The sequence below is a fragment of the Bombina bombina genome, chromosome 3 (genome assembly GCF_027579735.1).
Source record: "Bombina bombina isolate aBomBom1 chromosome 3, aBomBom1.pri, whole genome shotgun sequence".
Taxonomy (NCBI): domain Eukaryota; kingdom Metazoa; phylum Chordata; class Amphibia; order Anura; family Bombinatoridae; genus Bombina; species Bombina bombina.
Window position 1 is genome coordinate 923,754,664 of NC_069501.1, and position 26,330 is coordinate 923,780,993.

General features: G+C 38.5%; 1 protein-coding gene across 2 annotated transcripts in view; it reads left to right on the forward strand.

Annotated features, from left to right (window-relative positions):
• Nucleotides 1-26,330, forward strand: part of DIAPH3 (diaphanous related formin 3) — a 1,718,568-nt gene that overhangs the window by 715,436 nt on the left and 976,802 nt on the right. For both annotated transcript variants that reach the window (XM_053707945.1, XM_053707946.1), the window contains exons 7-9: nt 22,766-22,835; nt 23,536-23,672; nt 24,327-24,432. In XM_053707945.1, the coding sequence (XP_053563920.1) occupies nt 22,766-22,835; nt 23,536-23,672; nt 24,327-24,432 (313 nt within the window). The remainder of the gene's footprint in view (nt 1-22,765; nt 22,836-23,535; nt 23,673-24,326; nt 24,433-26,330) is intronic.

The following is a 26,330-nucleotide window of genomic DNA, read 5'->3' on the forward strand; positions in this document are numbered from 1 at the left end:
TTGCCCTGGCCTCAGATATCTAAGTTGGTTACTTGGCTATCTATGTTATCCTAATCGCTGTGAGTAAAAAGTGTCCTCTCATATTAGGAGCTTGGAATAATGTAAGGGAAGGATAGCTCACCCATAGGATGTTTTTTTTTTTTGCTTTGACATGCTCGCAGGCACAGGTTGGTGAGAGACATGTGGGACTTATGGAGGTCTCGGGGCTCATTTTGTGCGTTTTGGGTGCTGCACTGTTTTTACTATTCAGATTACGGGCATTTTTAACCACACCCACCTTCTTGCCGATACCACGGGAGTGTTTTTGCGTCTTCCTGACGTTCGTGATGTCATCGGGCCTGGGCATCCCTGCTCTGTACGATCTGCCTTTGCTAACTGCTTGGTGAGGAGCGCTTAGAGGAGCGCAAGTGATGGTAAGGGCACCTTGGTATACTGAGGTGCAGAGGGAAGTAATATCTGATAAGTTTATTAAAGACTAATAGTACTAGTAGTGGATACTAAGTTAATTTTATTCATTTTAATTCATCTTGAGCATTAACGCTAGAGTGCTTTTGAATAGAGGATATTAATCAGATATGTCTGATATGGAGTCCACTCAATTCAATCCCAGTGTTACTGTATTTAGATACACAAGCTGCAGCACTCATGCATTTCTGTTCTTCCTGTGTTAAACAGACATTGCAGGGTAAAGATAAAAAATTTTTTTAATGTTGAGCCTTATGTCTCTCAGGAGGATGTTGTCCAGGTAATGCCAGGGCCTTCCCCTAACACTGTGTCCTGCGGTTCCTCTCTAACTCCCAGTGGAGCTTTTTTAAAGGTAGAGAATGCTGCACAGGTATCCTCAGCAGTATCTGCAGCTTTGGCCGAGTTTCCCATATTTTCAGGGAAGCACAAGAGGAAATCTATGGTTTCAGAGACTAGGGTATCTGTTCTAACACTGACTCTCAGGTTCCTTTAAGATCAGAGGATGAGGATGATTCTCGCTCAGAGGGTGAGATTTCAGATTCAGACAGTGTAATGCCTTTCTCTGATAGTGAAGGTTCTTCCTTCAGGTTTAAGCTGGAACACCTCTGTTTGCTATTAAAGGAGGTTTTAGCTACTTTGGACGAGACTGAGACTCAGGCAGTGGTAATGCCAAATAAGTCCTGTAAGCTTAATAGTTTCTTTGATGTTCCTTCCTCTTCAGAGGTTTTCCCAGTCCCAGATAGGGCTAAGGAAATCATAGCCCAAGAGTGGAAGAAACCAGGAGTAATTTTTACACTGTCCCTGATTTTTAAGAAAGCCGGGTTTGATCATTTTTTTCTGCCTGTCACTTCTCACTGATGTTTGCAGCTTTTTGTGATCTGCAGTTTGAACAGGATTATTATTTCTGCTGGTGTGGATTTGATTCTTGGTTGTCGGTTGGGTGAGTCTCTCCAGCTTTGCTGGGATGTAGAGGTCCCAGGTATTTGATTATTATATTTTTTTTATAAGAGTGAATTGATATATACAAATAATTAAATTTTTTAAAAATATATATTTATTTTATTTATTTTTTTGTTGCTATTTGATTTGCTATGGATGACGATCCCAAGCTTTCCCTGTCCTTTGACAAATCTCTTTACTATGCAGATGCCTAGGTTATACCTCCTGTGCAATTTTTTTCCTCTTACCTAAATAAAGTATTATCGAAAAAGTTATGGATACCCTATCTGAGCCTTCTTTATCTCAGGGTAATGCTGTTCAGGGTTTGTCTCAGCCTTCTCCTAACATGTCCCAGTCTTTGACAGATTCACATGCAGTGCCCTACGGTTCCCCTCAGTCAGTCCCTGGGAGTGTTTTTTTAATTAAAGACTTTGCTGCACAGTTGACTTCTGCAGTTTATTCAGCCTTAAGTGCCTTACCTAGTTCTGGTAAGAGGAAATCTAAAATCATTTCTATGGGTTTTGATTCCGCCAAGACTGATTTAGTTAGTCTTTCTCAGTTATCTAGCGAGGATCATTCCTCGCAAGCTTCTGAGGACAATATCTCTGATTCTGAAACTGCGGTTCCTAGTACAGTAGATTCTGCGGAGGTTAATTTTAGATTTAAGCTTGAGCATCCCAGTTTACTTTTGAACAAGGTTTTAGCTACTTTGGAGGTGACTTTATACAAAATATTTGTGTCATTCTCAATAATTTTGGCTAGGATTGTAGTCTGATGGCTTTACATTTATTATTTCTCTGTCTGTTTCATTTGTGTACTCCCATATTGAGCATATTAGTGTTGTCTTAATGCAATGTGTTTACATACATATATATATATATATATATATATATATATATATATACATACATACATACATACAAAAAGTGTAATAATAAAAAAATGTGTTTGAAAGCTTTTCAGTTATATATGGGTCTCGATTATGCATTATTACTAAACTAATGCTGCTTTTTTTTCCTCTAAAGGATTCTGTCTTCCCTTGGTTTCCAGTGTACAAGGGAGTTCTACAGATTTTGCTCCAGGATTTAAAAACTTTCAGCGCTCTGCAAAAACTGAAGTTTGGACGGCTGTGCCTAGTCCAAGTCAGCACAATGATTTTGTTCTGATAGTCATCCAGCACTTGATTTATTTGGTTATGCTAATTTTCGTATAGCTTAGAACAGCAAAGAAGGTCTTTAACCCTTTGACTGCTAAGCGACTTCAATTTTTTCTTCTAACGATAAGATAATTTCTGATGATCAAGAATCTTATCCGGATTAAAGTACACATTCTACTTCTTTGCTCTTTACTAGAGCGATTTTTTTTTTTTTTAGGTGTCCAAGGCCCTAATCTGGCTGAAGAAAGATCTATCAAACTTATTTGATCTTTTTTTCCTCTGATCAACCTCTAAAGGTACCCCGTATTCCTGAGGTCATTCCTCTAACTAGTTTCTTGTAATAGTCCAATCCAGGATTCTTTTTTAATTAATAGAATGTTACCTTTTCTGGCTTTTTAATTTAGAGCAATGGAATTTTTTTCTACAACCGGTTCTAGATGATTTAGCCATCTTCTCTACTAGGTCAGTAAATCTTCCAGGATCATCTGGGACTTGAAATTGGTAAACATTCATTGAAATGCTGTTTACAGCAAACATTGTTTCTGGAATAGATTTGTTTGCTCTTTGGAGTGGCAATTTGTCTGTGGAAGCTTTAAAAGACTGTGGTTGAAGATTTTAACTTTTTTTGACACTTCTTAAGTCAACTAATGCACTTATTTGTGGATCCAATTTTTTATTTTTACGTAATTAAATGTTATGCTCCGTATATGACTTTCGGATTTCAGTCAGTCAGCAAACAAGTTGTCCAAAGATAGACCTTTATCTCTCCTTTTCAAGGAAAAAATTTTTTGTACCTGGTCTTTTTTTTCCTTCTCCCTACACTGAAAAAATTAATCTCCCTCAGCAAGAAGTCTAAGAAAAAAAATCTGCAAATTGTATTTCTTTCATGTAATTAGCAAGAGTCCATGAGCTAGTGACGTATGGGATATACATTCCTACCAGGAGGGGCAAAGTTTCCCAAACCTCAAAATGCCTATAAATACACCCCTCACCACACCCACAATTCAGTTTTACAAACTTTGCCTCCTATGGAGGTGGTGAAGTAAGTTTGTGCTAGATTCTACGTTGATATGCGCTCCGCAGCAAGTTGGAGCCCGGTTTTCCTCTCAGCGTGCAGTGAATGTCAGAGGGATGTGAGGAGAGTATTGCCTATTTGAATGCAGTGATCTCCTTCTACGGGGTCTATTTCATAGGTTCTCTGTTATCGGTCGTAGAGATTCATTTCTTACCTCCCTTTTCAGATCGACGATATACTCTTATTTATATACCATTACCTCTGCTGATTTTCGTTTCAGTACTGGTTTGGCTTTCTACAAACATGTAGATGAGTGTCCTGGGGTAAGTAAATCTTATTTTCTGTGACACTCTAAGCTATGGTTGGGCACTTTATTTATAAAGTTCTAAATATATGTATTCAAACATTTATTTGCCTTGACTCAGAATGTTCAACATTCCTTATTTTCAGACAGTCAGTTTCATATTTGGGATAATGCGTTTGAATCAATCATTTTTTCTTACCTTAAAAATTTGACTTTTTTTCCCTGTGGGCTGTTAGGCTCGCGGGGGCTGAAAATGCTTCATTTTATTGCGTCATTCTTGGCGCAGACTTTTTTGGCGCAAAAAATCTTTTCTGTTTCCGGCGTCATACGTGTCGCCGGAAGTTGCGTCATTTTTTGACGTCCTTTTGCGCCAAAAATGTCGGCGTTCCGGATGTGGCGTCATTTTTGGCGCCAAAAAGCATTTAGGCGCCAAACAATGTGGGCGTATTATTTGGCGCCAAAAAATATGGGCGTCGTTTTTGTCTCCACATTATTTCAGTCTCATTTTTTCTTTGCTTCTGGTTACTAGAAGCTTGTTTATTGGCATTTTTTTCCCATTCCTGAAACTGTCATTTAAGGAATTTGATCAATTTTGCTTTATATGTTGTTTTTTCTCTTACATATTGCAAGATGTCTCACGTTGCATCTGAGTCAGAAGATACTTCAGGAAAATCGCTGTCTAGTGCTGGAACTACCAAAGCTAAGTGTATCTGCTGTAAACTTTTGGTAGCTATTCCTCCGGCTGTTGTTTGTATTAATTGTCATGACAAACTTGTTAAAGCAGATAATATTTCCTTTAGTAATGTACCATTGCCTGTTGCAGTTCCCTCAACATCTAAGGTGCAGAATGTTCCTGATAACATAAGAGATTTTGTTTCTGAATCCATCAAGAAGGCTATGTCTGTTATTTCTCCTTCTAGTAAACATAAAAAATCTTTTAAAACTTCTCTCTCTACAGATGAATTTTTAAATGAACATCATCATTCTGATTCTGATGACTCTTCTGGTTCAGAGGATTCTGTCTCAGAGATTGATGCTGATAAATCTTCATATTTATTTAAAATGGAATTTATTCGTTCTTTACTTAAAGAAGTACTAATTGCTTTAGAAATAGAGGATTCTGGTCCTCTTGATACTAATTCTAAACGTTTAGATAAGGTGTTTAAATCTCCTGTGGTTATTCCAGAAGTTTTTCCTGTTCCTAATGCTATTTCTGAAGTAATTTCCAGAGAATGGGATAAATTGTGTAATTCATTTACTCCTTCTAAACGTTTTAAGCAATTATATCCTGTGCCGTCTGACAGATTAGAATTTTGGGACAAAATCCCTAAAGTTGATGGGGCTATTTCTACCCTTGCTAAACGTACTACTATTCCTACGTCAGATGGTACTTTGTTTAAAGATCCTTTAGATAGGAAAATTGAATCCTTTCTAAGAAAAGCTTATCTGTGTTCAGGTAATCTTCTTAGACCTGCTATATCTTTGGCTGATGTTGCTGCAGCTTCAAATTTTTGGTTGGAGACTTAGCACAACAAGTAACAGATCATGATTCTCATAATATTATTATTCTTCTTCAGCATGCTAATAATTTTATCTGTGATGCCATTTTTGATATTATCAGAGTTGATGTCAGGTTTATGTCTCTAGCTATTTTAGCTAGAAGAGCTTTATGGCTTAAAACTTGGAATGCTGATATGGCTTCTAAATCAACTCTACTTTCCATTTCTTTCCAGGGTAACAAATTATTTGGTTCTCAGTTGGATTCCATTATCTCAACTGTTACTGGTGGGAAAGGAACTTTTTTACCACAGGATAAAAAATCTAAGGGTAAAAACAGGGCTAATAATCGTTTTCGTTCCTTTCGTTTCAACAAAGAACAAAAGCCTGATCCTTCATCCTCAGGAGCAGTTTCAGTTTGGAAACCATCTCCAGTCTGGAATAAATCAAAGCCTTCTAGAAAGGCAAAGCCTGCTTCTAAGTCCACATGAAGGTGCGGCCCTCATTCCAGCTCAGCTGGTAGGGGGCAGGTTACGTTTTTTCAAAGAAATTTGGATCAATTCTGTTCACAATCTTTGGATTCAGAACATTGTTTCAGAAGGGTACAGAATTGGTTTCAAGATGAGACCTCCTGCAAAGAGATTTTTTCTTTCCCGTGTCCCAGTAAATCCAGTGAAAGCTCAAGCATTTCTGAATTGTGTTTCAGATCTAGAGTTGGCTGGAGTAATTATGCCAGTTCCAGTTCTGGAACAGGGGATGGGGTTTTATTCAAATCTCTTCATTGTACCAAAGAAGGAGAATTCCTTCAGACCAGTTCTGGATCTAAAAATATTGAATCGTTATGTAAGGATACCAACGTTCAAAATGGTAACTGTAAGGACTATCTTGCCTTTTGTTCAGCAAGGGCATTATATGTCCACAATAGATTTACAGGATGCTTATCTGCATATTCCGATTCATCCAGATCATTATCAGTTCCTGAGATTCTCTTTTCTGGACAAGCATTACCAGTTTGTGGCTCTGCCGTTTGGCCTAGCTACAGCTTCAAGAATTTTTACAAAGGTTCTCGGTGCCCTTCTGTCTGTAATCAGAGAACAGGGTATTGTGGTATTTCCTTATTTGGACGATATCTTGGTACTTGCTCAGTCTTTACATTTAGCAGAATCTCATACGAATCGACTTGTGTTGTTTCTTCAAGATCATGGTTGGAGGATCAATTTACCAAAAAGTTCATTGATTCCTCAGACAAGGGTAACTTTTCTGGGTTTCCAGATAGATTCAGTGTCCATGACTCTGTCTTTAACAGACAAGAGACGTCTAAAATTGATTTCAGCTTGTCGAAACCTTCAGTCACAATCATTCCCTTCGGTAGCCTTATGCATGGAAATTCTAGGTCTTATGACTGCTGCATCGGACACGATCCCCTTTGCTCGTTTTCACATGCGACCTCTTCAGCTCTGTATGCTGAATCAATGGTGCAGGGATTACACAAAGATATCTCAATTAATATCTTTAAAACCGATTGTACGACACTCTCTAACGCGGTGGACAGATCACCATCGTTTAATTCAGGGGGATTCTTTTGTGCTTCCGACCTGGACTGTAATTTCAACAGATGCATGTCTCACAGGTTGGGGAGCTGTGTGGGGATCTCTGACGGCACAAGGAGTTTGGGAATCTCAGGAGGTGAGATTACCGATCAATATTTTGGAACGTGCAATTTTCAGAGCTGTTCAGTCTTGGCCTCTTCTGAAGAGAGAATCGTTCATTTGTTTTCAGACAGACAATGTCACAACTGTGGCATACATCAATCATCAAGGAGGGACTCACAGTCCTCTGGCTATGAAAGAAGTATCTCGAATTCTGGTTTGGGCGGAATCCAGCTCCTGTCTAATCTCTGCGGTTCATATCCCAGGTATAGACAATTGGGAAGCGGATTATCTCAGTCGCCAAACGTTGCATTCGGGCGAATGGTCTCTTCACCCAGAGGTATTTCTTCAGATTGTTCAAATATGGGAGCTTCCAGAAATAGATCTGATGGCGTCTCATCTAAACAAGAAACTTCCCAGGTATCTGTCCAGATCCCGGGATCCTCAGGCGGAAGCAGTGGATGCATTATCACTTCCTTGGAAGTATCATCCTGCTTATATCTTTCTGCCTCTAGTTCTTCTTCCAAGAGTAATCTCCAAGATTCTGAAGGAATGCTCGTTTGTTCTGCTGGTAGCTCCGGCATGGCCTCACAGGTTTTGGTATGCGGATCTTGTCCGGATGGCCTCTTGCCATCCGTGGACTCTTCCGCTACGACCAGACCTTCTGTCGCAAGGTCCTTTTTTCCATCAGGATCTCAAATCCTTAAATTTAAAGGTATGGAGATTGAACGCTTGATTCTTAGTCAAAGAGGTTTCTCTGACTCTGTGATTAATACTATGTTACAGGCTCGTAAATCTGTATCCAGAGAGATATATAATAGAGTCTGGAAGACTTATATTTCTTGGTGTCTTTCTCATCATTTTTCTTGGCATTCTTTTAGAATTCCAAGAATTTTACAGTTTCTTCAGGATGGTTTAGATAAAGGTTTGTCCTCAAGTTCCTTGAAAGGACAAATCTCTGCTCTTTCTGTTCTTTTTCACAGAAAGATTGCTAATCTTCCTGATATTCATTGTTTTGTACAAGCTTTGGTTTGTATAAAACCTATCATTAAGTCAATTTCTCCTCCTTGGAGTTTGAATTTGGTTCCAGGGGCTCTTCAAGCTCCTCCGTTTGAACCTATGCATTCATTGGACATTAAATTACTTTCTTGGAAAGTTTTGTTCCTTTTGGCAATCTCTTCTGCCAGAAGAGTTTCTGAATTATCTGCTCTTTCTTGTGAGTCTCCTTTTCTGATTTTTCATCAGGTTAAGGCAGTGTTGCGAACTTCTTTTGAATTTTTACCTAAAGTTGTGAATTCCAACAACATTAGTAGAGAAATTGTGGTTCCTTCATTATGTCCTAATCCTAAGAATTCTAAGGAGAAATCGTTACATTCTTTGGATGTTGTTAGAGCTTTGAAATATTATGTTGAAGCTACTAAGTCTTTCCGAAAGACTTCTAGTTTATTTGTTATCTTTTCCGGTTCTAGAAAAGGCCAGAAAGCTTCTGCCATTTCTTTGGCATCTTGGTTGAAATCTTTAATTCATCCTGCCTATGTTGAGTCGGGTAAAACTCCGCCTCAAAGGATTACAGCTCATTCTACTAGGTCAGTTTCTACTTCCTGGGCGTTTAGAAATGAAGCTTCGATTGATCAGATTTGCAAAGCAGCAACTTGGTCCTCTTTGCATACTTTTACTAAATTCTACCATTTTGATGTATTTTCTTCTTCTGAAGCAGTTTTTGGTAGAAAAGTACTTCAGGCAGCGGTTTCAGTTTGAATCTTCTGCTTATGTTTTTCATTAAACTTTATTTTGGGTGTGGATTATTTTCAGCAGGAATTGGCTGTCTTTATTTTATCCCTCCCTCTCTAGTGACTCTTGCGTGGAAAGATCCACATCTTGGGTAATCATTATCCCATACGTCACTAGCTCATGGACTCTTGCTAATTACATGAAAGAAAACATAATTTATGTAAGAACTTACCTGATAAATTCATTTCTTTCATATTAGCAAGAGTCCATGAGGCCCACCCTTTTTTTGTGGTGGTTATGATTTTTGTATAAAGCACAATTATTCCAATTCCTTATTTTATATGCTTTCGCACTTGTTTATCACCCCACTTCTTGGCTATTCGTTAAACTGAATTGTGGGTGTGGTGAGGGGTGTATTTATAGGCATTTTGAGGTTTGGGAAACTTTGCCCCTCTTGGTAGGAATGTATATCCCATACGTCACTAGCTCATGGACTCTTGCTAATATGAAAGAAATGAATTTATCAGGTAAGTTCTTACATAAATTATGTTTTCAGTTGTAACAAGGCCAGGCATTCTAGGAGTCTTCTCCCTCTTCGAGATCAGCAGGAAGATACATTCCAGATTCCTTTTAATTTTAGACTGCCTGATCAGTCTGTCCAAGATTTCTGGGTTCTATGCATAGTTTCCCAGGATTACAAAATAAATTCTAAATGTCTATTTCCAATCCCACTGCACCATGTGACAGCCATAAGCCATTCACAAATGCATATACGTGTATTCTTTGAATCATTTTACATGCTCAGTAGGAGCTGGTGACTAAAAAGTGTAAATATAAAAAGACTGCAGATGATGTTAATGGAAGTAAATAGGAAAGTTGTTTAAAATGAATCCTCTATTTGAACCATGAAAGTTTGACTTAAAGGGACATAAAACAGGTTGAGATCGGTACATATCCTTAAAGGGCTAATTAATTTAAAATAATTTGCATTAAAAAATTGTTTAAAAAGCTGGCAAGTATTTTAAAAAATTAGCAAAATGAATTACTTAGCTAAACTGCCTGGAACAGCCAACTCCACCCCCACCCCCCTTATCAGTGTTTAGACACAGGCATATTTCAACTGAGTTCACAGCTTCTAGGCATGCTCCAGCAGACAATCCCTATGCATTTTTGCATTATACAAAAACAATAGAAAGAGATACAGCCATAAAAGGAAATGTGTGGCGGGGAGTTTGTGGGGGGGAGTTAGAGCTTTACAATTCAGAAACTAAAAAAGAAATGGTTAATGGTGAGGCACTGCAGTATAACTTTGCAGTTAAAGTTGTTAAAGTACATATTATATGTTGTCTCTATCCCAACTTGGTTTATGACTCTTTAAGTGTTCCTTTAAGATAAAGTTCCTTTTGATGGTTTCTTACTTAATTTAGATATTCTAAGAACATTGGAATTCTACTTTAAAATTACATTTTTAAAAAAAAAAAAATTTTTTTTTAGTCAATCCTTTAATTTGTTTGTCCCTTGGTTTTTGTAAAGGCCAGAGGGCCACATGAGTTTTTTTTTTTTTTTTTTTTTAGCTTTTGGCTAACTCACTGGATTTTCAAGGTTTACTTGTAGGTGGGACAGTATTTTCAAAAATATATTATTGCCTATTTTTCTAGATCACGTTCTTGTTCTTTGAATTTTTATTTTTTTAAAAATATTATTTTGAACAATATAGTTTCTCAGGATTTTATCTCTTTGATGTGCTTTGTAGGAAGGTGCTTTAGGCAGCATTGTCTGTTAATGAGGGGTCCTTCCTAATTACTCGTGGACTCCACAGCTTGGGTATTCTTAAGAGTAGTAATGGCTTGTGTACTCTAACCACTTTAGTTCATTTATTTCATGGCGGTGAGAGTCCACGAGACCCTCATGTTTTCTTACAAATTTCTTTTTTTCTGTCAGCATTTCTATTTTGCACCTCTTTTTCAATGCTTTGTCCTTTCCTACCTTTATACTTCTCATTCTTTGCTCTTCTTATCAGACAGGAGTACCAAAGAGATGTGAGGAATTAAGTCTTCTTAAAAGTTTTGGAATCTTTGCCTCCTCTTAGTGACCAAGAGTTGAATCCCAGTAGTAATGACTTGTGGACTCTTATCACCATGAAATAAATACATTTATCAGGTAAGTATACGTTTTTCAACCTTCAAACATTTTTAGAATACTTAGTTTCTTTCATGTAATTGGCAAGAGTCCATGAGCTAGTGAACATATGGGATCTACTATCCTACCAGGAGGGGCAAAGTTTCCCAAACCTCAAAATGCCTATAAATACACCCCTCACCACACCCACAATTCAGTTTTACAAACTTTGCCTCCTATGGAGGTGGTGAAGTAAGTTTGTGCTAAGATTTCTACGTTGACATGCGCTTCTCAGCATTTTGAAGCCCGATTCCTCTCAGAGTACAGCATATGTCAGTGGGACGTGGAGAGTATCACTTATTGAATGCAGTGATATCCCTAACGGGGGTCTATTTCATAGGTTCTCTGTTATCGGTCGTAGAGATTCATCTCCTACCTCCCTTTTCAGATCGACGATATACTCTCAATTTACCATTACCTCTACTGATAACTGTTTCAATACTGGTTTGGCTATCTGCTATATGTGGATGGGTGTCTTTGGTAAGTATGTTTTTATTTCTTAAGACACCTCCGCTATGGTTTGGGACTTTATGCATTTCTATAAAGTTCTAAATATATGTATTGTACTTCTATTTGCCATGATTCAGGTTCATGTATTTCCTTTTGCAGATTGTCAGTTTGGGAAAGTTAATATAGAAATATTTTTCTTACCTGGGGGGTTAGTCTTTTTTTCAATTGACTACTTGTTTTAATTTGCGGGCTGTCTTAGGCTCGCGGGTGCGCTAAATGCCACACTTTATTGCGTCATTCTTGGCGCGATAATTTTTTGGCGCGAAAAGAGCACGTCCGTTGACGCAAGTTCGTCATTTCCAGCGTTGTAGTTGACGCAGCGGTTCACACAGGGTTGCGTCGTTAGTGACGCGAGTGTGTCACTTCCGGACATGGTTGGCGCCAAAACATTTTCTAGTTACGTTGTGCGTCATACTTGCCGCCAAATTTTTTTCATTGCTTATTGCCCCTTTGCTTTTGCCTCTTGCCTTTTTCTAAGTCAGAGGGCTATGCTATTTGCATTTTTTTTCCCATTCCTGAAACTGTCATATAAGGAAATTGATATTTCTTCTGTTATGTGTGATCAGTCCACGGGTCATCATTACTTCTGGGATATAACTCCTCCCCAACAGGAAATGCAAGAGGATTCACCCAGCAGAGCTGCATATAGCTCCTCCCCTCTACGTCAGTCCCAGTCATTCTCTTGCACCCAACGACTAGATAGGATGTGTGAGAGGACTATGGTGATTATACTTAGTTTTTATGACTTCAATCAAAAGTTTGTTATTTTAAAATAGCACCGGAGCGTGTTATTACTTCTCTGGCAGAGTTTGAGGAAGAATCTGTCAGAGTTTTTTACTATGATTTTAACCGGAGTAGTTAAGATCATATTGCTGTTCTCGGCCATCTGAGGGAGGTAAAGGCTTCAGATCAGGGGACAGCGGGCAGAGGAATCTGCATTGAGGTATGTAGCAGTTTTTATTTTCTGAATGGAATTGATGAGAAAATCCTGCCATACCGTTAAAATGACATGTATGTATACACTTCAGTATTCTGGGGATGGTATTTCACCGGAACTACTCTGTTAAAGGTCACTAATCCTTTTTAATAACTATTTATCATGTTAAACGTTTTTGCTGGAATGTAGAATCGTTTACATTGCTGAGGTACTGTGTGAATAAATATTTGGGCATTATTTTCCACTTGGCAGTTTTTTTGCTTTAATTGTGACAGTTTCGTTTCTCTTCACTGCTGTGTGGGAGAGGGAGGGGCCGTTTTGGCGCTCTTTGCTACGCATCAAAAAATACCAGTCAGTTACTTTTATTTTTCCTGCATGATCCGGTTCATCTCTGATAGATCTCAGGGGTCTTCAAACTTCTTTGAAGGGAGGTAAATTCTCTCAGCAGAGCTGTGAGAATTCTTATAGTGACTGTGAATAAAAACGTTGCTTTGTATTTTTTATGTCAAATTTAATTATTGTTATTTTACTAATGGGAACAAACCTTTGCTAAAAGTTTTGTTGTTTTAAAGTTTGATGCTATAACTGTTTTTCAGTTCACTATTTCAACTGTCATTTAATCGTTAGTACCTCTTTGAGGCACAGTACGTTTTTTGCTAAAAAAGATTATAACCAAGTTGTAAGTTTTTTGCTAGTGTGTTAAACATGTCTGACTCAGAGGAAGATATCTGTGTCATTTGTTCCAATGCCAAGGTGGAGCCCAATAGAAATTTATGTACTAACTGTATTGATGCTACTTTAAATAAAAGTCAATCTGTACAATGTGAACAAATTTCACCAAACAGCGAGGGGAGAGTTATGCCGACTAACTCGCCTCACGCGGCAGTACCTGCATCTCCCGCCCGGGAGGTGCGTGATATTTTGGCGCCTAGTACATCTGGGCGGCCATTACAGATAACATTACAAGATATGGCTACTGTTATGACTGAAGTTTTGTCTAAATTACCAGAACTAAGAGGCAAGCGTGATCACTCTGGGGTGAGAACAGAGTGCGCTGACAATGCTAGGGCCATGTCTGATACTGCGTCACAGCTCGCAGAGCATGAGGACGGAGAGCTTCATTCTGTGGGTGACGGTTCTGATCCAAACAGATTGGACTCAGATATTTCAAATTTTAAATTTAAATTGGAGAACCTCCGTGTATTACTAGGGGAGGTCTTAGCAGCTCTCAACGATTGTAACACCGTTGCAATACCAGAGAAACTGTGTAGGTTGGATAAATACTTTGCGGTACCGGCGAGTACTGACGTTTTTCCTATACCTAAGAGACTAACTGAAATTGTTACTAAGGAGTGGGATAGACCCGGTGTGCCGTTCTCACCCCCTCCAATATTTAGAAAGATGTTTCCAATAGACGCCACCACTCGGGACTTATGGCAAACGGTCCCCAAGGTGGAGGGAGCAGTTTCTACTTTAGCTAAGCGTACCACTATCCCGGTGGAGGATAGCTGTGCTTTCTCAGATCCAATGGATAAAAAATTAGAGGGTTACCTTAAGAAAATGTTTGTTCAACAAGGTTTTATATTACAACCCCTTGCATGTATCGCGCCGATTACGGCTGCGGCAGCATTTTGGATTGAGTCGCTTGAAGAGAACCTTAGTTCATCTACGCTAGACGACATTACGGACAGGCTTAGAGTCCTTAAACTAGCTAATTCCTTCATTTCGGAGGCCGTAGTACATTTAACCAAACTTACGGCTAAGAACTCAGGATTCGCCATACAGGCACGTAGGGCGCTGTGGCTAAAATCCTGGTCAGCTGATGTTACTTCTAAGTCCAAATTACTTAATATACCTTTCAAGGGGCAGTCTTTATTTGGGCCCGGTTTGAAAGAGATTATCGCTGACATTACAGGAGGTAAGGGCCACGCCCTACCTCAAGACAAAGCCAAAGCTAAGGCTAGACAGTCTAATTTTCGTCCCTTTCGGAACTTTAAAACAGGAGCAGCATCAACCTCCACTGCACCAAAACAGGAAGGAGCTGTTGCTCGTTACAGGCAAGGCTGGAAACCTAACCAGTCCTGGAACAAGAGCAAGCAGGCCAGGAAACCTGCTGCTGCCCCAAAGACAGCATGAACCGAGAGCCCCCGATCCGGGACCGGATCTAGTGGGGGGCAGACTCTCTCTCTTCGCCCAGGCCTGGGCAAGAGATGTTCAGGATCCCTGGGCTCTAGAGATCATATCGCAGGGATACCTTCTAGACTTCAAATTATCTCCCCCAAGAGGGAGATTTCATCTGTCAAGGTTGTCAACAAACCAGATAAAGAAAGAAGCGTTTCTACGCTGCGTACAAGATCTGTTATTAATGGGAGTGATCCATCCGGTTCCGCGGTCGGAACAAGGACAAGGGTTCTACTCAAACCTGTTTGTGGTTCCCAAAAAAGAGGGAACTTTCAGGCCAATCTTAGATTTAAAGACTCTAAACAAATTCCTAAGAGTTCCATCGTTCAAAATGGAAACTATTCGGACAATCTTACCCATGATCCAAGAGGGTCAGTACATGACCACAGTGGATTTAAAGGATGCTTACCTTCACATACCGATCCACAAAGATCATCACCGGTATCTAAGGTTTGCCTTCTTAGACAGGCACTACCAGTTTGTAGCTCTTCCATTCGGATTGGCTACGGCTCCAAGAATCTTCACAAAGGTTCTGGGTGCCCTTCTAGCGGTACTAAGACCGCGAGGGATTTCGGTAGCTCCGTACCTAGACGACATTCTAATTCAAGCTTCAAGCTTTCAAACTGCCAAGTCTCATACAGAGTTAGTTCTGGCATTTCTAAGGTCGCATGGATGGAAAGTGAACGAAAAGAAGAGTTCTCTCTTTCCTCTCACAAGAGTTCCATTCTTGGGGACTCTTATAGATTCTGTAGAAATGAAGATTTACCTGACAGAAGACAGGTTAACAAAGCTTCAAAATGCATGCCGCGTCCTTCATTCCATTCAACACCCGTCAGTAGCTCAATGCATGGAGGTGATCGGCTTAATGGTAGCGGCAATGGACATAGTACCTTTTGCACGCCTACACCTCAGACCGCTGCAATTATGCATGCTAAGTCAGTGGAATGGGGATTACTCAGATTTGTCCCCTACTCTGAATCTGAATCAAGAGACCAGAAATTCTCTTCTATGGTGGCTTTATCGGCCACACCTGTCCAGGGGGATGCCATTCAGCAGGCCAGACTGGACAATTGTAACAACAGACGCCAGCCTACTAGGTTGGGGCGCTGTCTGGAATTCTCTGAAGGCTCAGGGACTATGGAATCAGGAGGAGAGTCTCCTTCCAATAAACATTCTGGAATTGAGAGCAGTTCTCAATGCCCTTCTGGCTTGGCCCCAGTTAACAACTTGGGGGTTCATCAGGTTTCAGTCGGACAACATCACGACTGTAGCTTACATCAACCATCAGGGAGGGACAAGAAGCTCCCTAGCAATGATGGAAGTATCAAAGATAATTCGCTGGGCAGAGTCTCACTCTTGCCACCTGTCAGCAATCCACATCCCGGGAGTGGAGAACTGGGAGGCGGATTTCTTGAGTCGCCAGACTTTTCATCCGGGGGAGTGGGAACTTCATCCGGAGGTCTTTGCCCAAATACTTCGACGTTGGGGCAAACCAGAGATAGATCTCATGGCGTCTCGCCAGAACGCCAAACTTCCTCGCTACGGGTCCAGATCCAGGGATCCGGGAGCAGTTCTGATAGATGCTTTGACAGCACCTTGGAACTTCAGGATGGCTTATGTGTTTCCACCCTTCCCGCTGCTTCCTCGATTGATTGCCAAAATCAAACAGGAGAGAGCATCAGTAATTCTAATAGCACCTGCATGGCCACGCAGGACTTGGTATGCAGATCTAGTGGACATGTCATCCTGTCCGCCTTGGTTTCTACCTCTAAGACAGGACCTTCTGATACAGGGTCCATTCAAACATCAAAATCTAACTTCTCTGAAGCTGACTGCTTGGAAATTGAACGCTTGATTTTATCAAAACGTGGTTTTTCTGAGTCGGTTATTGATACCCTAATTCAGGCTAGGAAGCCTGTTACCAGAAGGATTTACCATAAAATATGGCGGAAATACCTATACTGGTGCGAATCCAAAGGTTACTCCTGGAGTAAGGTTAGGATCGCTAGGATACTGTCTTTTCTACAAGAAGGTCTAGAAAAGGGTTTATCAGCTAGTTCATTAAAGGGACAGATTTCAGCTCTGTCCATCTTGTTACACAGACGTCTGTCAGAAAATCCAGACGTCCAGTCCTTTTGTCAGGCTTTAGCTAGGATCAAGCCTGTGTTTAAAGCTGTTGCTCCACCATGGAGTTTAAACTTAGTTCTTAACGTTTTACAGGGTGTTCCGTTTGAACCCCTTCATTCCATTGATATAAAAATGTTATCTTGGAAAGTTCTGTTTTTAATGGCTATTTCCTCGGCTCGAAGAGTCTCTGAGTTATCAGCCTTACATTGTGATTCCCCTTATCTGATTTTTCACTCAGACAAGGTAGTTCTGCGTACTAAACCTGGGTTCTTACCTAAGGTAGTCACTAACAGGAACATCAATCAAGAGATTGTTGTCCCATCCTTGTGTCCAAATCCTTCTTCAAAGAAGGAACGTCTTTTACACAATCTGGATGTAGTTCGTGCCCTCAAGTTCTACTTGCAGGCAACTAAAGATTTTCGCCAAACTTCTTCCTTGTTTGTCGTTTACTCTGGACAGAGGAGAGGTCAAAAAGCTTCTGCTACCTCTCTCTCTTTTTGGCTTCGTAGCATAATACGTTTAGCCTATGAGACTGCTGGACAGCAGCCTCCTGAAAGAATTACAGCTCACTCCACTAGAGCTGTGGCTTCCACTTGGGCCTTTAAGAATGAGGCCTCTGTTGAACAGATTTGCAAGGCTGCAACTTGGTCTTCACTTCATACTTTTTCCAAATTTTACAAATTTGACACTTTTGCTTCTTCGGAGGCTATTTTTGGGAGAAAGGTTCTTCAGGCAGTGGTTCCTTCTGTATAATGAGCCTGCCTTTCCCTCCCGTCATCCGTGTACTTTTGCTTTGGTATTGGTATCCCAGAAGTAATGATGACCCGTGGACTGATCACACATAACAGAAGAAAACATAATTTATGCTTACCTGATAAATTCCTTTCTTCTGTTGTGTGATCAGTCCACGGCCCGCCCTGTTTTTAAGGCAGGTAAATATCTTTTAAATTATACTCCAGTCACCACTTCACCCTTGGTTACTCCTTTCTCGTTGATTCTTGGTCGAATGACTGGGACTGACGTAGAGGGGAGGAGCTATATGCAGCTCTGCTGGGTGAATCCTCTTGCATTTCCTGTTGGGGAGGAGTTATATCCCAGAAGTAATGATGACCCGTGGACTGATCACACAACAGAAGAAAGGAATTTATCAGGTAAGCATAAATTATGTTTTCCGGGCCTCAGAAGTATCTGCTGGAACTTTGCTGCCTGACATCGGTTCTACCAAAGCTAAGGGCATTTGTTGTAAAATTGTAGAGATTATATCTCCTTATGTAATTTAATTAGTTGTCATGATAAACTTTTACATGCAGATAGTGTCCATCAGTAATAGTACATTGCCAGTTACAGTTCCTTCTACTTCTAATGTACATGATATACCTGTGAATTTTAAAGAATTAATTAATGATTCTATTTAGAAGGCTTTGTCTGCATTTCCACCTTCTAATAAGCGTAAGAGGTCTTTTAAAACTTCTCATAAAGTTGATGAAATTTCAAATGACCGACAACATATTGAATTATCCACTTCTGATAAGGATCTATCTGATTCAGAAGATCCTTCCTCAGACATTGACACTGACTAATCTACTTATTTATTTAAAATAGAGTATATGCGTTCTCTGTTAAAAGAAGTGTTAATTACTTTGGATATTGAGGAAGCCAGTCCTCTTGATATTAAAACAAGTAAATGTTTAAATGCTGTTTTTAAACCTCCTGTGGTTACTCCAGAGGTTTTCCCTATTCCTGATGCTATTTCTGACATGATTTCTAAGGAATGGAATAAGCCAGGTACTCCTTTTAATCCTTCTGCAAGGTTTAAAAAATTGTATCCTTTACCAGCGGTTGCAATAGAGTTTTAGGAAAAATCCCCAAAGTTGATGGGGCTATTTCTACTCTTGCTAAACGAACCACTATTCCTATGGAAGATAGTACTTCCTTTAAGGATCCTTTAGATAGGAAGCTTGGATCTTATCTAAGGAAAGCCTATTTATATTCAGGTCATCGTCTTAGGCCTGCAATTACTTTGGCTGATGTTGCAGCTGCTTCAACTTTTTGGTTGGAGAATTTAGCGCAACAAGAATTGGATTCTGACATATTTAGCATTGTTCGCTTACTGCAACATGCTAATCATTTTATTTGTGATGCTGTTTTTGATATTATCAAAATTGATGTTAGATCCATCTCTTTAGCTATTTTAGCTAGAAGAACTTTGTGGCTTAAATCTTGGAATGCTGATATGACATCTAAATCTAGATTACTATCTCTTTCTTTCCAAGTTAATAATTTATTTGGTTCTCAGTTGGATTCTATTATTTCAACTGTTACTGGGGGGAAAGGAGTTTTTTTGCTTCAGGATAAAAACCCTAAGGGTAGATCTAAGGCTTCTAATCATTTTCGTTCCTTTCGACAAAATAAGGAACAAAAACCTAATCCTTCTCCCAAGGAATCTGTTTCCAATTGGAAACCTTCCTCAAATTGGAATAAATCCAAGCCTTTCAAGAAACCAAAGTCAGCCCCTAAGTCCGCATGAAGGTGCGGCCCTCATTCCAGCACAGCTCGTAGGGGGCAGATTAAGGTTTTTCAAGGATGTTTGGATAAATTCTGTCCAAAATCAATGGATTCAGAGCATTGTCTCTCAGGGGTACCAAATTGGATTCAGATTAAGTCCACCTGTGAGGAGATTTTTTCTCTCACGCATCCCAGTGAATCCAGTAAAAGCTCAGGCTTTCCTGAAGTGTGTTTCAGATCTGGAGGTTTCAGGGGTAATCTTGCCGGTTCCTTTTTAGGAACAAGGCCTGGGGTTTTATTCAAATCTATTCATTGTCCCAAAGAAAGAAAATTCTTTCAGACCAGTTCTGGATCTGAAAATTTTGAATAGTTATGTAAGAGTACCAACTTTCAAGATGGTAACTATAAGGACTATTCTGCCTTTTGTTCAGCAAGGACATTATATGTCCACAATAAACTTACAGGATGCATATCTTCATATTCCGATTCATCCAGAACATTATCAGTTCCTGAGATTCTCTTTTCTAGACAAGCATTACCAATTCTTTGCTCTTCCATTTGGCCTAGCAACAGCTCCAAGAATATTTTTAAAGGTTCTGGGTGTCCTACTCTCTGTAATCAGAGAACAGGGTATTGCGGTGTTTACTTATTTGGACGATATCTTGGTACTAGCTCAGTCTTTACGTTCTGCAGAATCTCACACGAATCAACTTGTGTTGTTTCTTCGAAAACATGGTTGGAGGATCAATTTACCAAAAGGTTTTTTGATTCCTCAGACAAGAGTCACCTTTTTAGGTTTCCAGATAGATTCAGTGTCCATGACTCTGTCTCTAAAAGACAAGAGACATTTAAAATTGGTTGCAGCTTGTCAGCACCTTCAGTCTCAGTCATTCCCTTCAGTGGCTATGTGCATGGAAGTTTTGCTCGTTTTCACATGAGACCTCTCCAGCTTTGCATGCTGAATCAATGGTGCCGGGATTATACAAAGATATCACAATTAATATCCTTAAATCCCAATGTTCGACACTCTCTGACGTGGTAGTTAAATCACCAGCATTTAGTTTAAGGGGCCTCTTTTGTTCGGCCAACCTGGACTGTGATCACAACAGATGTGAGTGTTTCAGGTTGGTGAGCTGTCTGGGGATCTCTGACAGCACAAGGAGTTTGAAAATCTCAAGAGGCGAGATTACCAATTAATATTTTAGAACTCCGTGCAATTCTCAGAGCTCTTCAGTTTTGGCCTCTGTTGAAGAGAGAACCGTTAGTTTGTTTTCAGACAGACAATATCACAACTGTGGCATATGTCAATCATCAGGGTGGGACTCACAGTCCCCTAGCTATAAAAGAAGTATCTCGGATACTTGTTTGGGCGGAATCCAGCTCTTGTCTAATTTCTGCGGTTCATATACCAGGTGTAGACAATTTCGAGGCGGATTATCTCAGCCGTCAGACTTTACATCCAGGGGAGTGGTCTCTTCATCCAGATGTGTTTTCTCAGATTGTTCAGATGTGGAGTCTTCCAGAAATAGATCTGATGGCCTCTCATCTAAATAAGAAACTTCCCAGGTACCTGTCCAGGTCCAGGGATTCTCAGGCGGAAGCAGTGGATGCGATGACACTTCCTTGGTGTTATCAACCTGCTTATATCTTCCCGCCTCTAGTTCTTCTTCCGAGAGTGATCTCCATGATCATCATGGAACAATCATTTGTGTTGCTGGTGGCTCCAGCTTGGCCCCACAGGTTTTGGTATGTGGATCTTGTTCGGATGTCCAGTTGTCAACCTTGGCCACTTCCGTTAAGGCCGGACCTACTGTCTCAAGGTTCGTTTTCCCATCAGGATCTCAAATCATTAAATTTGAAGGTATGGAAATTGAACGCTTGGTATTAAGTGATAGAGGTTTCTCTGACTCAGTAATTAATACTATGTTACAAACTCGTAAATCTGTCTCTAGGAAGATTTATTATCGAGTTTGGAAGATTTACATTTCATGGTGTTCTTCTCATAAATTCTCTTGGCATTCTTTTAGAATTCCTAGAATTTTACAGTTTCTCCAGGATGGTTTGGATAAGGGTTTTTCTGCAAGTTCCTTGAAGGGACAAATCTCTGCTCTTTCTGTTTTATTTCACAGAAAGATTGCTAAACTTACTGATATTCACTGTTTTGTACAGGATTTATTTCATATTAAGCCCGTTATTAAATCAATTTCCCCTCCTTGGAGTCTTAATTTGGTATTGAAGGCGTTACAGGCTCCTCCGTTTGAGCCTATGCATTTTTTGGACATTAATCTACTTTCTTGGAAAGTGTTGTTCCTTTTGGCCATCTCTTCTGCTAGAAGAGTGTCTGAGCTATCTGCTCTTTCTTGTGAATCTCCTTTTCTGATTTTTCATCAGGATAAGGTGGTTTTGCGGACTTCATTTGAATTTTTACCGAAGGTTGTGAATTCTAACAACATTAGTAGAGAAATTGTTGTCCCTTCCTTGTGTCCTAATCCTAAGAATCCTTTGGAAAGATCCTTACATTCTTTGGATGTGGTAAGAGCTTTGAAATATTATGTTGAAGCTACTAAAGATTTCAGGAAGACTTCTAGTCTATTTGTTATATTTTCTGGTCCTAGGAAAGGTCAGATGGCCTCTGCTATTTCCTTGGCCTCTTGGTTAAAGCTTTTGATTCATCAAGCTTATTTGGAGTTGGGTAAAGCCCCGCCTCAGAGAATTACAGCTCATTCAACTAGATCAGTCTCCACTTCGTGTGCTTTTAAGAATGAAGCTTCAGTTGATCAGATTTGCAAAGTAGCGACTTGGTCCTCTTTGTATACATTTACTAAATTCTACCTTTTTGATGTATTTGCTTCTTCTGAAGCAGTTTTTGGTAGAAAAGTTCTTCAGGCAGCTATTCAGTTTACTTCTGTTGCTATTTTCAGTTTTTCTTTTCTTCATGAGAATAACTTATATATGGGTTGTGGATTATTTTTTCAGCATTTGGCTGTTGTTTATTTTTTATTCCTCCCTCTCTAGTGACTTTTGCGTGGAATTCTACATCTTGGGTATTTGATATCCCATACGTCACTAGCTCATGGACTCTTGCCAATTACATGAAAGAAAACATAATTTATGTAAGAACTTACCTGATAAATTCATTTCTTTCATATTGGCAAAATTCCATGAGGCCCACCCTTTTTATGGTGGTTATGATTTTTTGTATAAAGTACAATTATTCGAAATTTCTTTGTTGATGCTTTTTACTCCTTTCTTTATCACCCCACTACTTGGCTATTCATTAAACTGAATTGTGGGTGTGGTGAGGGGTGCATTTTTAGGCATTTTGAGGTTTGGGAAACTTTCCCCCTCCTGGTAGGATTGTATATCCCATACGTCACTAGCTCATGGACTGTTTCTAATATGAAAGAAATGAATTTATCAGGTAAGTTCTTACATAAATTATGTTTTTATAACACTCTTATGTTTTGACATTATTTAAAATAACAATATTTTCACAATTTTAGTAATTCTATTGTTTTAAAAATCATTTATAAAACCATTCAAATTAATTTCCTTATTTTTTTAAATTCAGCCATGAAAAAATTGAAAAACGAATTCAACACAAAGTCATACAATGTTTGAAAGCGTTCATGAACAACAAGGTAATGTAGATTCTTTTACACTGTGCTATTCAATTTTCTGAATTTGATTTCCTTTTAAAGATGATAAACTAATTGTAGTTTAATTAAAATGGAAACAGTTTCATTTATAAATTAAACATTTATAATTTATTGTTACAGTAATAAGCACAACATAAACATCACTCCCTTAGATGGTCACATCTAAATTGTAAGCATAAATGTAGTTACAGTACTGGCCAAATGGTGATAGACCCTGGTTCTGTGTGAAATCCTCTTTTTTTTTTTTTTTTAATTTTAATTTTTTATCTAAGATCCTAACCAGACATGCTTGCTTTTAACCAAATGCACTGAGTTTAAAAATAAATAAATAAATGGTGGTATAGTCATTTTTAATTAAAATAACGATAAATTATTATTGAGATCCTCATTGCTCTATGCAAAGTATATTGCTGTGATGAATAACCCTAATTATACAGAGATTAATATGTTTGTAAAATGTATTATGTTATAAAAAAAATGCAGATTTTTGTTTCTCTTCACTTCAGGTATAAATGTAGTATTCTTTGTAGATTCATAATGCTGCCTTTTATTCATGTTTATATGTGAACACAATGGTATTGGATAATTACTTTTTTAATTTATGTATTTATTTTCTGAAAACCCTTTGCAAGACTGATTTTAATTTGGCCAATTTTGATTTTTTTTTTTTTTTTTTTTTTAGTATGGGTTGGAAAGAATTATGGGAGAAGCAAGAAGCCTTTCTTTATTGGCAAAAGCTATGGACCCCAAGCAGGCAAACATGATGACTGATGTAGTCAAATTGTTGTCTGCAATATGCATTGTAGGCGAGGAGAACATGTAAGTATTTTTAATGAAGTTAATTAAAATTCACAATGGTTCCTTAAGTCCCAATGAAAGCAGTTTCTTCTTTGTCATGGACAAATAATTATTCATATACATGTCTTGCGATGTTTGGTTATGATGCTTATTGATGAGGCAGAATGTTGGTTCACATTCAAAATACATACTGGAACGAACAGCATAATTTTCAAGGTTTTTAATAGTTGCAAGTTAATGTGTTCTCATCAATAACAATTGCAAAGTAATTGTTTCCCCTCATCTGGGAGATATACAACAATCACATGGTAAGATGTTACCTTTGAAAAGTGAATTAATTATGTCTTGTTTGGTACTGTATCTCTTACAGGACAGAAGTACACTGTTAACATGCAATAAATATTTTTTTCTCACTTCTGTTCAAGGGTGAATTGGGATTTTGTGAGTTCTTTGTTTCTAACCATCTGCTTGGAGTGATTTAATTAGATTTAGTGAATTTATGAAGAATACTTAAACAAGATGATAACAAACAATGCTGTCATCGTAAACTTTGCAGTGTCCTTGCAGCAATCTGCTAAGTTATACTTTTTTAGTGTTATAAATGGATTTTAATTTTTCTGTAGGTTGTTTACTTTGTGACATTTTTATCAACCTGTGATATATTTTCTTTTTCAGTCTTGAAAAAGTCCTGGAAGCCATAACTACAGCTGCAGAGGAAAAGGGAATAATCAGGTTTAGCCCCATTGTGGATGGCTTACGTCATAACTTGGTCCATTTACAGGTTTGATATTTTTTTTCCTATATATGTTTGATATGTTTGTAGAAATCATTTTTCATATATCAGCCTGTATATTTTGTAAGATTAGCACAGCTGCATGTAACTATTTAAACTTTCTCATAATCCATAATGCGTAAAATATTAGTAGGGGGTATAATGTAATAATGATGTAGCAGGAGAAAATCAGATAAAAAACATAATTAGAAAATAATGCTGCTGCCTTTGATTTTCAATAGAAACTAACATATTGTTAAAGATAAACAACATCTTAGTGGCATGTTAATCCAAAATATTACCTTATTTGTACATAGACGTTTGCTTTCTGTGCTCATTGAAGTTCTCTGTAGGGATCCTAATTACCATTTTTTTGTGCCTTCTTTTATTATTGAATCTGTTGCCTTCAATCTTTACTGCAGTATTATTCAACTGTATAACAGAAGCAGAGGAAGTAAAGGTAACTATTTGTTCATAATAAGTATAAATAACTCACAGACCAGCAGCAATGTGGAATGTTCACGTACAGCAGGGACACTGTCAATATCATCACTATCCACAGAAAAAGTTTAACGGTAACCGTAATCTGTTAAATCTCTTCTTTATTCATGCACCATATATCAACGACAGAATGAGAAACAGCTGCAACGGTTCGGGATCTCTCACTTAAAGGGACATGAAACCCAAAAATTGTCTTTCATGATTCAGATAGCTTATACCATTTTAAATAACTTTCTAATTTACTTCTATTATCTAATTTGTTTCATTCTCTTGGTATCATTTGTTGAAGGAGCAGTAATGCACTACTGGTTTCTAACTGAACAAATTTGTGAGCCAATGACAATCAGTATATATATGCAGCTTCCAATCAGCAGATAGAACCTAGGCTCTTTGCTGCTACTGAGCTTACATAGATAAACCATTCAGAAAAGGATAACAAGAGAAGGAAGCAAATTCAATAGAAGTAATTTGGAAAGTTGTTTAAAATTGTATTCTCTATCTGAATCATGAAATAAACATTTGGGTTTCATGTCCCTTTAAGGGATACTAAACCCAATGTTTTGTTCTCGATTTGCATAGAGCATGTACTTTTAAGCAACTTTCTAATTTATTCCTATTATCAATTTTTCTTCATTGTCTTGCTATATTTATTTGAAAAAAGCAGGAATCTAAGCTTATGAGCAAGCCCATTTTTGGTTCAGCACTCTGGGTAGGACTTGCTGATTGGTGGCTACATTTAGCTACCAATCAGCAAACACTACCTAGTTTCTGAACCAAAAATGGGCCGGCTCCAAAACTAGGATTCCTGCTTTTCAAATAAAGACAACAAGAGTATGAAGAAAAAAGGAAGAAATGAACAGCAGCCAATCCGCATCGGCACTGCTGAGATCATGAACGGTTTTCTGTGATCTCATGAGATTTCATAGTAAACTTCCTAAAACTGAATAGGGAAATAACATAAGTGTGCATGAGGCATGCTCCCTTGCAAGTCCCAGAACTGGCATACTGAATTGCTGCTTAAAGGGACAGAAAAGTAAAAACTAAACGTTCATGATTCAGATAGGGCATACAATTTTAAACAACTTTCCAATTTACTTTTATCATCAAATTTGCTTTCTTCCCTTGGTGGTATTTCTGAAAAACTAAACCTAGCTAGGCTCAAACTGATTTCTAAACCGTTGAAAACTGCCTCTTAGTTTTTCACAGTTAGATAGTGTTAGTTCATGTGTGTCATATAGATAACATTGTTATCACTCCTGTGAAGTTATTTAGGAGTCTTCACTGATTGACTATACTGCATGTCTGTCAAAAGCACTTAGATAAGGCTTAGATACATGGTAATCACAGAGGTAAAAAGTATATTAATATAACTGTGTTGGTTATGCAAAAACGGGGAATGATTAATA